Genomic DNA, 17,345 nt, shown 5'->3' on the forward strand with positions numbered 1-17,345 from the left:
CAACTAACTTTTTAGAGAAACTCTCTTTCTCTGTTATATTACTGTCATGAGAGTAGTTGCTATTGGAAATATAAAGGTAAAAATCCTAAACAACAGAGTGACCTTTATTACAGTAATCGCCTTCGACATCTTGCTGAGTTCCTTTTGCCCTTTTGGGATTTTAAAGATTGCCTTGTGCCGAAAGGTAAAGTCAGAGAGTATGAAGGATGGAGCCAATTACCCACTGCTAATCAAATGAACCATGAAGGTTTGCAGTCAGAAAAGTGGTGAATTTAGCCACTCATGATCTCAGCAGCCCACATTTCCTAATGAGATGCTTTAGCTCGCTAATAAACATTCCAGTGCCTGCCTAAAGCAGAGGTAAATTGGAAGATGGTAAAGGTACACTATGTATCTTCTTTTTTTTTTCAAAATTAAGAAAGTTTAAATAATACATATCAATACATTACATTATCAATGTCAATACATTATCAATTCTTCCAGACGGTGTTTTTGTCTTACCCTGATTCACTCTGGTAAACCTATTATAAGCGTTAATATTTTAGACCTGAAGAGATGGTTTTGACAGTAAATTGCATTTATACGTCACTCCCCCGTGCCTGTCTCATCATATCCGTAAATAGAGAAAAGTTGCTCCAGCTGGTGTGGGAGTGGCATAATTTGTCACAACGAACGAGAAAGGTTTACATGGAGCAAATAAATCTCGAACCTTCGGGGAATCACCCGGTTCAAACAAATGGCGAACAAAGGAGAGTCTGGTGGCAAAAAGAGAAACTGAAAAAGCTTGTAATAAAACCAGAATCAACATTGGCTTGGCTTTTCAGTGATGGCGAGAATTGATGGATTTGAAATTATTTAAAAGTGACACGGAGTTTTTTTTTTTTTTTTCTTTTATTGAACAGATAAATTGCCATTTGTAGCTCTTACAGAGTTCATTGTAAAGCATTATCTGTTGTGAAGGGTCATTATGGTTCAATATGGTTGTTGTAGCGCTGTGCTGGAATTTATTTTCAAGAAAGTACCGTGTCTGTTACTGGGTATAGATACAGTAACATCTTCAGCTAGTCAGCATGAGATCCTTTCCATCTAAACTGGTTATAAGTAATTTAAAAAACATAAAAGTATGGAATATTTGCAAACTAATCACATAAAAATATTCCGATTGCAATTTTCATTGTCTAAAATATGTTTGAATATGTAAAAAAAAAAAAAAAATCAACCTAGACTCTGAATTATACCCAAAAATGAACTTTATTATTAACTTGTTCACTTTGTTGTTAATTGCTTATGTAAGAATGCATTTGCTAAGATTGTTAAATGTAAATGTATGTGTGAGTGTGTAGGCATGTGAGACCATGAGCGTTTATCAGCCTTTCACAGATACAGATATAGCTAGATATCGCTGAAGCAGTGCATTTCCAGACATCAGGCTGTGTTCAGTCAGAGAATAGAGATAGATTAGGTCAACAGATGAGTGTTTGTGAAGCTTAGCGCTTGGGCCCATCGCTGATGAATCGCAAACAGTTTAAAATGACATGAGTGCAAGTAAATGATGAAAGATTTTCAGTTTTGGGTGAACTATACTTTCAATAGTTCATAGAAATGCATAAATGCACCAATAAATCAAATCTTCCAGGTGTTGTTGAACAGGTAGGGCATTTTGTTCTGGCTATCTGTTCGGCTGGAAACTCTCACATGTAGGTTACGGGCATCAGTTGACCTCAGTTGCCTCGCATGCCACCATTAATTTGTGAAAGTAAGTCTTAATGCATGCAAGACTTCAACCCTTACCCATAAATATTCAATTCTCTGCTCTCATCCAACCTTTCTGATGACCTGACCTTCTGATTTTGCTCGTTACTCTTCCTGTCATTTTATGAAAATCTCCTGCTTGACATATACCAAAGAGCAAAGGTAATACGAAGACTTTTCATATTCTTATTAGAGGCTAGTTTTAAACACATTTGGCTACTGTTTGTTGTTGAGAATCTATATGTATAGATATATATTACAATTACAGTATTAATAATAGTAATTAATAATAATAATAATAATAATAACCTTAATAAGCAATATAATGTTGTAAGGCCCGCCTAATGGGCCCAATGACGGTTTCCCCCTTAGGTTGTGCTTCACATTAGAAATTACTTATTAGTTATGCATTAATTTAGATATTTGATTATTCTGATTATCTTACATCTTCAATTATATCATTCACTGCGACCCGGTATCGCTTTAGAAGATTCACTTCGGCCTCCTGAGTGCTCTTCCCGGACACAAACTCGTCAGTTCTGACCTTAAACATTGGATGCAGGGTAAATATCTACCTTTAAGTTGGTCGTGCTCTGCTTACTCGTAACAAAAAGCATAGTTTTTTATATATTTACGAAAACTGCAACTTATTTAAGGCAGTGATTGTCAGAAATCGAATTGGACTCAATTGATGTGCCCCATGCTCCATCTATTAAACCTTTTGTATGAACAATCCTGAACACAGATTTGAGGTAATACCTTCGCTTTGATCTACTAGAAATAATGAATTAAGAATAATACAGAATCAACCAAATATAACATTTTATTTGTCAAGTAAAAATATACCATGCCAATTACATTACAGTTAGATAATTGGAAGCCAATTCAGAAATAATGAATGCATAACATCAGTTGAAATGCAGTGGTGGACTAGTGTTTGAAGACTGCATACTGTAGATGTGTGAGGGCAAGGCGTTGTCCTATGCTATTCCTTTAAGATCTTCTCTCCAGATAAGTTTTATTGCTTTATTGCAGGATGCTTGATCTCAGTTTTCGTTTAGCAGGAAAATCAAGCCTTACATGTATTAATAATATAAGGTTATTATTATTATTAGGGGTGCTTATTTTTACCTAAAATGTGCTGTTTAGCTTCCTAAATTTCAGATTTTTTCATATAATCATTAAGATGGATATACATATTAAACATTGGGGCTTCACATACTTTAATAAATATTTTATAGGTGTTTCTGCAAAACCAGGATAAAAATGATCAGTTACGCCACCACTTAATAAATATAATAATCCGGCCACATCATTAGGAAGTGCATATTCTATTAAATTGCTTTTCTTAGCCCCAATGTGACTGGTTATGTGCCATGAGGATGTGAGATGCATTTCGAGTCACACTGAGAACGTCTATCTAACTTTTTACCTCTTTGCGTTTGGCTCTCTGTTTGCGATTCATCAGCGATGGGACCAAGGCAGTGCTAAGCTTCACAAACACTCATCTGTTGACCTAATCTCTCTCTGTTCTCTGACTGAACACAGCCTGATGTCTGGAAATGCTCTACTTCAACGATATCTAGCTATATCTGTATCTGTGAAAGGCTGATAAACGCTCATGGTCTCACATGCCTACACACTCACACATACATTTACTTTAACAATCTTAGCAAATGCATTCTTACATAAGCAGTTAACAACAAGTGACAATAACCAACTAGAAAGCATCTCAAGTGTGATTTGGACTGGTAAACAAAAGGTTGTAGCTTTGAACCAAGAGGGTTTGTATAGAATCTGTTCTCAGTGGCAGTTATGATCTTAAACAAAACGTACTACAGCTACTTAATGAGTCTATAGTGCATGTTTTGAACCAGTTTAACTATTTCAGACACATTCTCCTGGGTCATATATGACCATCCCAATTTTTATTTATTTTCTGTTTGGACTAGTATTTGGGTCAATGACGTGACGGGTCCTTTTTTTTTGTCCAAAGGCCTCTATAATAATGAAAAACAAAGATATGACATCCAAAGTATGTAAGATGGTACAACTGGATCTTTTTTATTGAATCCAAAAGGTTTTAAATAATTTTTACTACATGTAAAGGTATTTTAAAGATTTTGAAGTGTCAAGAAGTCATTCGGTTTAACTGTCCAAAGACCAATACAGCCATTTAATTTGTGATTAAAATATCATAAAATGTAATAAATGTATATATTTTTTTATTCTGACATTATTTTACAACATCATATATCAACATAGTGCAAAATAGGATTAAAATTATGTGTAGAAGTCATTGCTTTGTTATGAGAAAGAATGTCTGGAAAAATTAATTTCATTGTCATTCGGCGTAACCGAATAAGGGACCATTTTGGATCAAGTCATGCGGTCAGTATCATGTGACAGGATGTGACATCATTCAGACACCTGCAAAAGACCACATGGTCTTGAAGCAAAGTGACTAACTCTGTCTTAACTCTTTGACAAATTCATGTTTTCACTCGTTCATACGCGTGTCCCGAAACATCAGGTCATTCGGTACAACCGCTATAAAACATGGAAAATATTGTAATATTTGAAAAACTTGTACTAAATATGAAATGTTTGATTGCCTAGAATCCTTTTGTTGCCTAGATATCAGCCTGTTAGCATTGTTTGAAAATATTGTCATTCGGTATAACTAAAAGTGTCATCCGGTAAAACCAAAATTTTGGTTAAACCGAATGACTTTTTGGCAACAAATTTTTGTCCATCTTGTAAAAAAAAATGACAAAAGCAATGTTAAAGGTGCAATATGTAAGATTTTTTTGCAGTAAAATATCCAAAAACCACTTGGCCAGTGTTATATATTTTGTTCAATTGAGTACTTACAATATCCCAAATGTTTCCAACTATTTGTAAATCGTGAGAAAATTGCAATTTTAACCAAGGCTCCGGGACGTGTGAGGAGTCGCCTGTCAATTGCGTCATACCCGCGTTACCCTCAGTTTCCGGTTTTATTTTGTAAAAACCATGGTAACACCAAAGATGCTTTAATATATTACATGTTTTAATAGACAAGGGAACAACTGTTTTGATATATTTATAGTCAGAAAACGAAGTGTTGTTATATAGCTCAACACATTTAGTCTTATTGTTTAAATCTAATTTTCTTGATTTTTTGCGAGTACCATGCTTTACCATGCCTCAGAGAAAACACAATTTTGTGAAGAAGCTATCTTAGCATAATAAGATGCAGCTTTATTTTTAGTAACAGTAATACAGTATTTTCTCCATCATACAATACGTTTTAAAATGAATTGCATGCCATTTATCAACACAAGCCATCCAGCATTTATTTAGTATGATATTCTAATTACTGCAGTGTGTCTCAAACAAGTGTCTCACAGCAGCCGCCGAGCGAACACACAGAGTAACGTTATAACATTTTCAACACACTCGTGTGTCTCTAATATGATAAACAGAGCGTTACCTCATACTCATGACCGGAATAGCGGAAGCAGCACTGTGGCATAATAAAAGTTCTGCTGCTCGCAGCGTGTGTTGCGCAATCACTCCAGCGGCCTCGTTCAGCTCCACAACACTCGGTCCTGCTCTGCTTCATACTACAGTAACGTTAATAATCGCATCCATGAACATGATTTCTTCCCGAGTCCTATCCCTATTTTTTTGCACCGTCTTTGTGGTGAAGACCACATGTCCCAAGATTCCACTAACTTGGCGTCATCAAGCTACGCCTTTGTTTTGAATAGACCTCTAGCGACCTCTAGCGGCCAAAATTATCACATTCTGCACCTTTAACTGATTATAAAAACAGCACATAATCTCACTGTTATCACTTAATAAAACTTCAAAATTAATTATATCTCCATTATGTTTTTTACACTTTTAAAAACCTTATTTGTCAATGACCCATTTATTCATCCTTCGTCGTACATTTTCTCTGTGCAGTATCACTGGTGTTCGCTCTAGCTATGTTTCGGGTGGTAAATGGTGCGGTTAGGCCTGCTGTTGATTGTCATCTCCTGGTCATTAGAGCATGATGTGTCTGCTGAACAAGCTCTTTCTCTCTCTTTTTGTCGGCCATCTGACAGGCGCCGTCACTAAAGCCTGACTCCAACAAGTCGGAACTCGCAGCAAGATCTTCTGCCAGTGAGCTTGTGTGTGCGGGCGATAGAGATGATGATACCAGTGACTTCGGCTGATTATGAGAAACATCATGTGTGCATGGCTAAATGCGTTTTTGAGCAACACTAAGTAGTTGTAGATGGCGTCGCTCTGAAATTGCTGTCATGATGAACAGTAATAACCACAACATGCCTTTTATTGTGATGGTTACTGACTGCAATAAAGTATAATCAAATGGTCATACCTGTTATGGATGCATAACACTGGCTTCCAGAAATGTGTTATGTAAAAAGGCAATATATTTCTGTGATTGAATTAGAATTTCCCAGACCATATGTGCATTGTCTGGTGCGAGCTGAAAACTCAAAATCAAGTACATATTTTGTTTTTTTCTACACATAACATTTAATTTAAACACAAATGTGTTGCAATGTATTGTCTGAACTGGACTGATACGTTTATGTAAGGTTAGAGAAATGCTATTTCTCTGCATTTTAAGACCTGTCTAGATTTACAGGAGAATCCTGATGCTGTTTGAGACTCATTTCTGAGTCCTTCAAACAGTTCTAACAGTTGCTCATTAAAGTCCCAGCCATTAAACGCACAGTAATCTCTGTCCATGTTGTGAAGAATCCCCCTCCATTAGTCCGACTTTACTAGCTGCTTTTAAAGGCTATTTACTGCTTGTTTCGTGAATAAGCTAGTTTACTCAATAACTCAATCACAAGGTTCTCAGTAACATGCCACTCTAACACAAAGAGCCTAAGGACTGTGGGTAATCCTCTTAAAAACATTCCTTTTAAGCTGTGTACATGGCCTTTGTGTTCACCTGTTAATAATCGACTGTTGGAATGACAGTGCAAATGACTTCTCAGTGAACCGAGGTTATTGTCACGACCAAAAATCTCGAAGTGAGTGGATCTGTATTGTGTTCTCAAATATCATTGTAGTGTACTACTCATGTCTATAGTCTTTATGAGACAATATTTACCTCATGTTGTTGTGATGTCCATAGTGCAGGAGGCAGGAGTTTGGCTCTCGGCATCTGCTTTGGCTTGGATAAATAATGCAGATTGCTGCTGTACTGTTTTGCTGTTTAATTCTTTATGTGAATTGGTGTTGTTGGGCCATTGAGTTACAAGTCATGTGGTCTTAATGCTGTCCTTTAGTATGTGGGCGTCTCGGTGTCAGTGTGTGTCATGTGTTGGACATTAAGGAACCTGATATCTGTAATCACGTATCTTCCAGCTCTGCTGGGGCAAATAAGTAACAAAAGAAAAAACTGAATATATCAGCAATGAGCAAACTACATTCCCACTGTGATGTTGTTATTCTACAGAAAAAAAGTATTTGGTTACACTTTATTTTGATTATAATTTTTACACATTCTGTTGACTGTAAGTAACTTTGAACAGTTTGGAAACTGTAAGATTTTTTTTGTTTTTAAAAGAAGTTTTGTCTGCTCACCAAGGCTGCATTTATTTAATTAAAAATACAATAAAAAGTTATAGTGATATTGTGAAATATTATTATAATTTAAAATAACTGTTTTCTATTTGAAAATATTTTAAATTGTAATTTATTCTTGTGTTAGCAAAGCTGAATTTTCAGCATCATTACTCCAGTCTTCAGTGTCACATGATCCTTCAGAAATCATTCTAATATGCTGATTTGCTGCTTTTGGCTGGTAGTGTACATGTCTACTAACTTTTAATTAGAGTGTTGCGATGTTCCTTCTGATATACACAAGGAATATTGTTTAAGTGTTGTATTTTAAAGACAACATTTTCATCGCAGTTGATGCTTTTTCACTAGTTTTTGGTAATACTGGTTTGGAATAATATTTATTATGCAAAGTTGAATTTAAAATATAATTTTCAAATATTGGGAAGCAAAAAAATAAGCTGTTAATTGGCTACATATAAATATTTAAAATAATAAATATACAATATATATTTACTACCAAAATATATATAAATGTATAAATAAATATTACATTTTATGTTTTATATAGTTTAGTACAATGACAAGTCAAAGCTAATAATTTAATTTTGTCTTATTAATATTATGCTTTCTGTCACACACAGTACAAGGTCTGACCTCGAAATTAAAAAGTTTAAAAACACTTGATGTATATCAACAGAAATATAACTGCACTGTATGTGAGCTGATTTTTTATTTGTGTGCAACAAAATGCCTTTTTTTTCCTTTTTTTTTTAGTAGTATATTCCAACGGCTTTGATTAGATCGACTGGCGCCACTAATGCATTTGGCCTCGCCACTGCAATGTTGAGCTCTGATTGGGCAGGAGGGGAAAGTGAGCAGACCATTGTCTCCTTTCTTAAGTGTTGGATCTGTCTTTTTATTTCGATTCCAGACTTTGTTTGAGACTCTCTGATGTGTGGCAGCCTAAGCACATCACCTGTTCCAGTGCAGCCAGATGTTGGATGGCTAAATGCCTCTCACGCACCACAGGGCATCGTCACAAGACTGAAAAATTATCATTTTTGATAAAAGATAGCATACATTTTTGACAGCACCTGTCATATAGATGTTAAGCCTTTCAAACTCAAGCTTGTTTTCAGATTTGCACTGGTAATCCTTTTCAGACTGTAAATACCCACAGGAATGTTTGCATGGATTTGATTATTTCTGCATTTTAAAAGCTAGCTTCTTTCAGCTTTGAGACCAAACATTTACCATTATGACTTGATGATCAGACCAGCTCAGTGGCTTTTGATTCTCTTGGCCGTCTGTGAAACCACAGAGCATCCAAACAGGCAAGTTTACGGCCTATTGAAATGTCACCAGTGATAATAAAAGGTCAAGACTCTTGCCTGCATTTAGAGTTTCTGAAGCCAGGGCACAAGGGCCTCCTTTAGGCAATGATGAGAATGCCACAAGCCCTACGGGTCTAGTGCACTTTAAAACCAGAACCCATTGGACATCAGCCTCCCTCCATTCCTCAAACTTACCTCCATTGCTAAGGTGACCTCATAGGTAATTGGCTGCACTCTGTGGGAGGCTGGTACTCTGTGACTGATTGGACTGATTTCATGGGCTACTGAACATTGACATTTACGAGATATCCCCCCACCCCGCTGCCCTTTCCTGTGCTGTTGCCCTTTGTTTCAGAGTCCTGCTCCTAGAAGTGTGGAATTCAGCGATAATGCGGATTGTTATTAGGGCGGGACGGTATGACCGTATATATGCCATGCACCCACTTGTGCTTTTGTCACTAATCAATTGTGAAATCAATCTCAAAATTTACTTTATACATAAACTACCTGCCAAAAGTTTTTGAAAGAAGTCTCTTGTGCTCACCAAGACCAAGATTTATTTTGATCACAAATACAGTAAAAACATTTCTTAAAAGAACCAATTTTATTAGTGTGAAGAACATTTTAATAATCAAAAGAACCTTTTTCCACTATAATGGAAATGGAAAGGAAAGATTGTTGGATGTTGAAAGTTCTTCATGGAACCATAGATGCCTATAAAGAACCTTTATTTTTGAGTGTTAAAGGATTAGTTCACTTCAGAATTCAAATTTCCTGATAATTTGCTCACCCCCATGTCATCCAAGATGTTTATGTCTTTATTTCTTCAGTCAAAAAGAAATTAAGGATTTTGAGGAAAACATTCCAGGATTTTTCTCCATATAGTGGACTTCAACTGCTATCAGTGGATTGAAGTTCCAAATTGTAGTTTAAATGCAGCTTTAAAGCGTTCTACACGATCCCAGACATAAGGGTCTTATTTAGTGATATGATTGGTCATTTTATATATAAAAAAAATCATATACTTTTTAACCACAAATGCTCTTCTTGCACTGCTCTGCAAAAGTCAAACACCCTTTACAAAAAAAAACATAAAACAACGATATTGGACGATGTTGAAGTTGGAGGAGAAAATTTTTTTTCGCCCTTCCAAGGTACTTTCGCCTACGTCACGCCTAACCTTTCCAACGTGATTACATAATGTGTGGTGTATCGCAGCATTTGTGGTTAAAAAGTAGAGATGTTCCGATACCCCTTTTCCATTCCCGATACCGATTGCGATACCTGAGCTCAGGGTATCGGCCGATACTGAGCACTGATCCAATACCTAGGTGAACTGGTTCAAGGAATGAAAACGAAAACCGGAAACGAACAAGATTTTGACCGGAACGTAAACAGAAACGGAAACTGAATCAGATTTAATCGTTTTGAACAGAAACGCTCATTTGAAATGGCCATTAACCGGTTAATAACGTTATTTTTTTCGTTCTATTTAATATTTTGATTTGGCAGTCAACCAATCACAAATTCAAATAGAGCATCCTATGCAAATGTGATGCTGACGCATCCAACGTGAGTGAAATGTCCGCGCTGACGCTCTAAAGTGAGATATGCCCACGCTGACACGCTCAGGCTCAGCTGTCAAGTCATATAGGTTAGGTAAGTTATCATGGCAATGCCCTGGCATTAGTTTTTCCGATGATATATGTCACCATTAAGGCCTAAATTTAAGTGAAAATGAATGTCATGTAGGCTAATATGCAGCTTGTTGTGCGTTTTGAAACCAGCGAAAATTACAGGATATGTAGAACATGAGTTCACACAGCCACATCACGCACATGCAGCGGTTCGGTGAACGGGGAAAACAGAATAAAACTATAGGCTTACATAACACATATACAATAAAAGGGAATATTTAGGCCTATAGGCTACGCAAAATATTTCACCATATAATTAGGTTTACATATTAACAAATCGAAAGTGGTTCATTGTGGCGCACTCCAACGATCTAGGAAAGGAAACAGACATTCTGCTTGTTTTCGTTATTTAAATGTCTTTTGTAAATGTATGAAGTATGTCTGGCTTTTAAATTATGACCATAAACCATAAATTACGGAGTACAGTTTGGGAAAAAAACATTCCAGTGGTCGCGCCGGCGCCTCATGCACACGCACACAAATTCTTGCATTGCTTACTTTATATCGCAGCTGTTAAATATTAAAATAAAATACAATCAACTAAACATATAAAACTTTACACTGCTCAATTAAATTCTGTAATACAATCTGCCGTCCTGTGACCACCGCCTGACTCTGCTGTTATGTGAAGGATGTTGTCGATAATGCGAGTGAAGTACAAAGCTTACATAATAAATAGCCTAATAGTTTAGCATTCGTCTCGAAAATGGAAACAGTGCCGAATGCGAAAGGTAGGCTTCAGATTCACTTTAAATTAATTCGTTTAGCATCTTATTTAGTTTTATTTCTAATAAATAACCCTGTTTTTCGCTGCTCTTAACAGTGGTTGCTTATGGCAACACAGCACAACTTCCTGTGTTTTTTCATTCTGAGCCGTGAAGAAGAATTGATTTCCGATTTGCTGCATTAAGAAAAGATGGTATCGGTACATGAGTTTAATTACTCGTCGATACCGATGCTAGAATTTTTTCTGGTATCGGTGGTATTTCCGATACTAGTATCGGAATCAGAACAACCCTATTAAAAAGTATATTAAATTTTATTTTTTTAGCCAGTGAAGTCCACTATATGGAGAAAAATCCTGGAATGTTTTCCTCAAAAACCATAATTTCTGGATGACATGGGGTGAGTAAATTATCAGGAATTTTTAATTCTGAAGTGAAATAAACCTTTAATTGAATGATTTCTTAGGATAAAAGCATCTGGCAAATGCAAAAATGTAAAATGAGTTCAAGTCAAGTCAAGTCACCTTTATTTATATAGCGCTTTTTACAATGTAGATTATGTCAAAGCAGCTTTACATTGATAACTGGTACATTATTTTGGCTGCACAGCAGCTCTTAAAGAATAGTGTCAATGCAGGCAGATCAAAGCACAGTTGAATATCAAATGTCAAGTCAAATGTCAAGTGTCCCCAACTAAGCCAGCCAAAGGCGACAACGGCAAGGAACCCAAACTCCAACAGGTGACATCTGGTGGCAAATAGGTGTTAAAATGGAGAAGAACCCTTGGGAGAAACCAGGCTTAGTCGGGGGGCCAGTTCTCCTCTGGCGAACACAACAAAGTTCATGGATTCCATGGGAATTGAACCCATGATGTCAGCATTGCTAGTGCCTTGCTCTGCTGTTTGAGCAGCAGGAATGCAGAGGTTTAAATATATTTCAATCTTTCAAATGGAAAAAGGGATAAAATACTGCTAAGGAAAATGATTTGTTATATACATTGGTCATACTGCCCACCCCTATTTGTAATCCACGCACTCTCTGCTGTTACTGTAGATGATTTGCTTGATAATTTGGCCAGTGTTGAGGTATAGGGAAGATATGCAGGAAAAGTGATTGTTATTCACTCCTTTTGTGCCTATTAAAATTGGTCCTTCCTGATAAAGATCTAATGTGCCTGAACCTGAAGAGCCAATTAGAGCTATGATATTGCTGTATTGCTATGCTTTTTAGTCGAGTGGGAGAAATGATATTTATGTGAGAATGAATAGTGTCCTTTTGAGTTCAACTGGTCCATTTGCTGCTCTGTTAATGATCAGGATGTGGCACAGATGGAGACATTTCCAGACAGGTGGGAGACTGCATGGAGCTAATTCCTCAAAACGGGCTGGGAAGAACAGGGTTTGATAATAGATCTAAGGTAACAGGGGCCCAGGGCATTGGCTGCAATGGTAGGCCAGAAAAAGTGTGTCTTGATTTAGATTCAGGCAAGTTTGGGCACCCCTTCTATACTTAAGCAAAAATGCAACTTGTGAGGATTTCTGACAACAGCTTGTGATAGAATTTCTGGCAGTTAACTGAATTAAGCAGCAGTATTTTGGATACCCCTGAGGGGTCATGCTGCACATACAGGTAGGCTGGTGAGCTGTCGCTTGAATAAAAAATAACTAGTCTTACAGACTTTTAACTTAAAAGTATTTTGGCAGGAAAAGACCGTTTGACTGACATCTAAACATATTTGGTTTTGTTTCTACTTGTGGTTTAAGGTCGAGTGCAATAATGATAATCTCAGCCTCTGCAATCTGAAAAAAAGGTTGATTAATAAGTTGAGACCACGAAAAAACCCATTTTTTTTCTGAAGTTGTGCGTCATAATGCTGCAAAAACGCTTGTTGCTTTGATGTGTTCACTGAATGTGCGCTGGTCATCTTGGATGACTTCTAGGACTTTTTTCACCTCTGTGTTTTTTCTGAGTTGAAGAGATACTGAGTTGGAAACCATCTTCAGCAGCTCAGTCTTGACAGGTTGAGCTTGAGGTGTTGATTATTCATTCAGGTTGAGATGTCCGAAGGATTTGAGATCACAGGGGTGAACACAGTTAGAGGCATGAAAAGCAGCTCTGATTTTTGTCGACATGGCAGCGAAAAAGAAAAGCCTTGCATTTGGATTAGAGAATCAAGTGATCCGGTAAAAATGGACAATCCTTGAGAAATACCAGTGTGTCATCATAGTGCAGGATGCAGGAATTGAACATATGCATGTGTTTTCTTTGAATATACTCAGACTCTTCACTGTTTTTCCTGCTCAACACTAACAGGCAGGCTAACATTTCAACCCACACATAATTTTTTCTCACATTTTTTAATATACCACTCACTGCTGCAAATCTGTTGTTTTACCACATATTTCTTTGCACCCTCAGAGCCGCGAGCCACTCAAGCTGAGCGAGCTGAAAGCAGAAGTGTCTCCGCGTATATCTGTGGAAGACCTCATTGACCTGTGTGAGCTGAGTGGACCGGCTTGCTTTAAAACTCCTGCCAAGAGGGCCAGGACTGGGAAACCCAAGATTCTGGCAGTGGACATCCGGAGCCTTGAAGAGTATCCTTTTAGTCTTAATATTAAATGCAATTCTGACTCTGAAAAAAAAGCCTTTTTTTAAATTGGATCCTGTATACCCTACTGCTAAAAACGTTGGGAAGTTTTTTTTTTTTAAATGAAAGAAGAATCTTATGCTCTCCAAGGCTGTTTATTAATACAGTAATATTATGAAATATTATTACAATTTAAAAAAACTGGTTTCTATTTGAATATATTTTAAAATGTAATTTATTCCTGTGATGTTAAAGCTGAATTTTCAGCATCATTACTCAGTCTTCAGTGTCACGTGATCCTTCAGAAATCATTCTAATATGATGCTCAAGAAACATTTCATGATTATTATCAATGTTGAAAACAGTGCTGCTTAATATTTTTGTGCAAAAAACATAATACATTTTTTTCAGGATTCTTCAAAAGAACAGCATTTATTTCAATAAAGTTTACCCCAAACGTTTGATCGGTAGTATAAGTGTATACTTGATACTCTTGATTTTTAAGATATCGATAGTATTTTAGATTTAGATAGTATTTTTGTCAAATTTCCCTGTTAAGAGCAGGATTTTTTGCTGTCTATGTGTTGTCCCTGACAGCCCAAACTAAACATCAGAACACTGATGAAAGAGACATGGAAAAATGTGGAAAAATTGTCAGGCCAACTCCAAGCACACTCGGATTTTCTTCAAGACATGAAAACATCTAGTTGTAATGTACTTGCTGAGTTTCCATAGTTGTGTTTCTTTGTTTGAAAGCAATCATTTAGGAGATTTATTCTGTTAAATTTTAAGTAAATAATGTAAAAATCAGATAAATTGAAAGCAAAAAATCAGACCCTAAGACAGATTGTTGTCTGTTGTTAGTAGTGACGGCCCAGTGGAATGTGTGGGAGAGCATTACTGTGGTTAATTTGTTTTAAGAGGTTTGTCACTGTTTCCATTAGTTCAGCTGTAAGTAGATACACGATAGTGTACACAAGCAGGATAAGAGCAATCATAATGCATGTATACAGGGCTTTCAGGGAAAATTGAATGTCAAAGCTGCAGCACTTGAATATGGATATAGATATTCAGTGTTCTCTCATTTTGTATTCTGCACCATTTATGGCCATATCAATATTTGATATAAATGTTAGACAAAGACCTTTCTGTTCTAATGCCCGTTTAAGATCTGCATGAACATGAACATTTTCTCATCCTATTGAGAAATGGAGAAAGGTCTTGTTAAATGTTTCTGAAAAGTTCCACTGCTAATCATTTTTATCGAAAGATGTAGCACAAATATCACTGGTTGTAACTTTATCTATGGAGGAAGGCAGCTAAAGAGAGTTATTATTCAATTACACTATGCACTTGTTCTCTTTTCCCGACTCATCTTTCACTGCACTCACCTGCTGCGCTTCTCTTTGAGACGCTGTTCTTGCGTGCACTTGTCTTGGTCATATTTAATCAATGTCCCAAGGGACTTATTCTACTCATTTTTTTTTTATCGTGTCCTGCACACTTTGTTCTCCGTCTCTTTTTTTTGTTTGTAGTTCTGCAGTGGGTTTTGGATGGAGTTGGACGGTTTCCACGAAGCCCATAGATCTGTGTAGGGTTTGTTCTGTAAATCCGGTGAACTTCACCTGACACAATTACAAACGACCAGCTCAAGAGCTTACAAGAGATTGTGTTCTGCTTAGATGTCTTACCGCAACACATGTATACCAAAGTACCTCTAGGTATTCACTGAATACACCATAATGCCCACATTAGAGCTGAACCTCCTAATGATCTTCACATTTTTATTCTGACACTGTTCAGTCACTCTGAAAGCCACCAAACGTCTTGATCTAAATCAAAGCTTCTTCCACACTGCAAAACAAAAAAGGTTACACTTTATTTCAATAGTCTACTTTAGACATTCTAACTAACTATAAGTAACTTTGCAACTAAATGTCAACTAGCAGTCATTGGAGTATTAGTAGACTTAATATCTGCTAACACTTTATTTTGATGTTCCCAAACAGACTTTGCAACTACATGTCAGCATTTTCTACTAACCTGAACCCTAAACTAACAGTCTACTAATACTCTAATGAGAGTTAGTTGACACGTAGTTGCAAAGTTACAAATAGTTAGTAGAATGTGGACCATTGAAATAAAGTGTAACCAAAAAATCCTGATAAAATTATTGATAAAAATAATCTGTTTTCAGAAGGTATATAGTGTCTTGAATAAAGCTCATTTTTCTTAACCCAACTGAATCAATCGAAGATTGTTTGTGAGGTTTTGTACTTAAAAAAATGTATGACTACAACAAGAAAAATGGAACTAGGGTAAGAAAAATAAACGTAATTCAAGATAAATTCTTATTATCTTTCATAATTTTGATTCTCAAGTACATTTATCTTGATTTAGGGATGCTTAAATGGTTTTTTTTTTGTTTTTTTGTTTTTTGTTTTTTTCTTAAAACAAGACAAAAATACTGATGGAACAAAAAGTATTTCAAAGTCTGAAAACTTTTATATTTACAGTAACCTTTTTCATGGTTTTTCATGGTTTCCAGGAAAATATTAAGCAGCATAGCTGTTTTCAACATTAGCCGCTTTTCCACCGTTCTCTTTGCTTATCTGTTCCATTCCGTGTTAATCCGGCCCAGCCTGTACGGATATGGTTTCATTTTCCACTGAGGCTGATAATAATGCTGCTTTTTGGAATGTAATACAAATGTGTCAGTCGTTGCCTTGTTAAAGGGATAGTTCACCCAAAAATGAAAATAATGTCATTAATTACTCACCCTCATTTTGTTCTACACCCGTAAGACCTTCGTTCATCTTCAGAACACAAATTAAGATATTTTTGATGAAATCCGATTGCTCAGTGAGGCTTGCATTGCCAGAAATGGTACTTCCTCTCTCAAGATCCATAAAGGTACTAAAAACATATTTAAATCAGTTCATGTGACTGCAGTGGTGCTACCTTGATTTTATAAAGTGACAAGAATATTTTTTTGTGCACCAAAAACAAAATAACAACTTTTTAACAATATCTAGTGTTGGCCGATTTCAAAACACTGCTTTAGAGGTTATGAATATTTTGTGTCGAATCAGTGATTCTGATCACATATCAATCCGCCAAACTGCTGAAATCATGTGACTTTGGTGCTCCGAACCACTGATTTGATTCGTAAAGCTCCAAAGCTTCATGAAGCAGTGTTTTGAAATAGGCCATCACTAAATATTGTTTAAAAGTCATTATTTTTTTTTGTATTCTCGTCACTTTACAATATTAAGGTAGAACCACTGTACTCACAAAGTTGCTACTGATAATAATAAGAAATGTTTCTTGAGCAGCAAATCAGCATGTTGGAGTGATTTCTGAAGGATCATGTGACACTGAAGACTGGAGTAATGATAAACACAGTTATTTTATGTTATAATAGTACTGTATTTTTGATCAAATAAATGCAGCCGCATGACCCTTGACCGTACGTGTGCAGCTTCAGCCGCGGTCACATCCCAGGCAGCATTAACATTCCGTACACCTCCACGTTTGGGCCAGAGGGAGAGCTTCTCCAGTGTCCTGCCACCAGCACCCTGGCCGGATACAGATTCCGTGTCATTGTGATCCTCAGCAACATCATGAAGAACGCTACCACGGTAAGATTATTTCATTCTATGTTTTTAGGAAA

The 17,345-nt window shown here is 36.5% G+C and overlaps 1 protein-coding gene across 1 annotated transcript in view; it reads left to right on the plus strand.

The window, feature by feature from the left end:
• The window catches only part of tbck (TBC1 domain containing kinase), a 65,878-nt gene that overhangs the window by 48,141 nt on the left and 392 nt on the right, over nucleotides 1-17,345 (plus strand). Inside the window, exons 24-25 of the mRNA XM_067403705.1 lie at nucleotides 13,504-13,679; nucleotides 17,154-17,313. Coding sequence (XP_067259806.1) covers nucleotides 13,504-13,679; nucleotides 17,154-17,313 — 336 coding nt within the window. The remainder of the gene's footprint in view (nucleotides 1-13,503; nucleotides 13,680-17,153; nucleotides 17,314-17,345) is intronic.

This window comes from Chanodichthys erythropterus, chromosome 12, assembly GCF_024489055.1.
Source record: "Chanodichthys erythropterus isolate Z2021 chromosome 12, ASM2448905v1, whole genome shotgun sequence".
NCBI lineage: Eukaryota > Metazoa > Chordata > Actinopteri > Cypriniformes > Xenocyprididae > Chanodichthys > Chanodichthys erythropterus.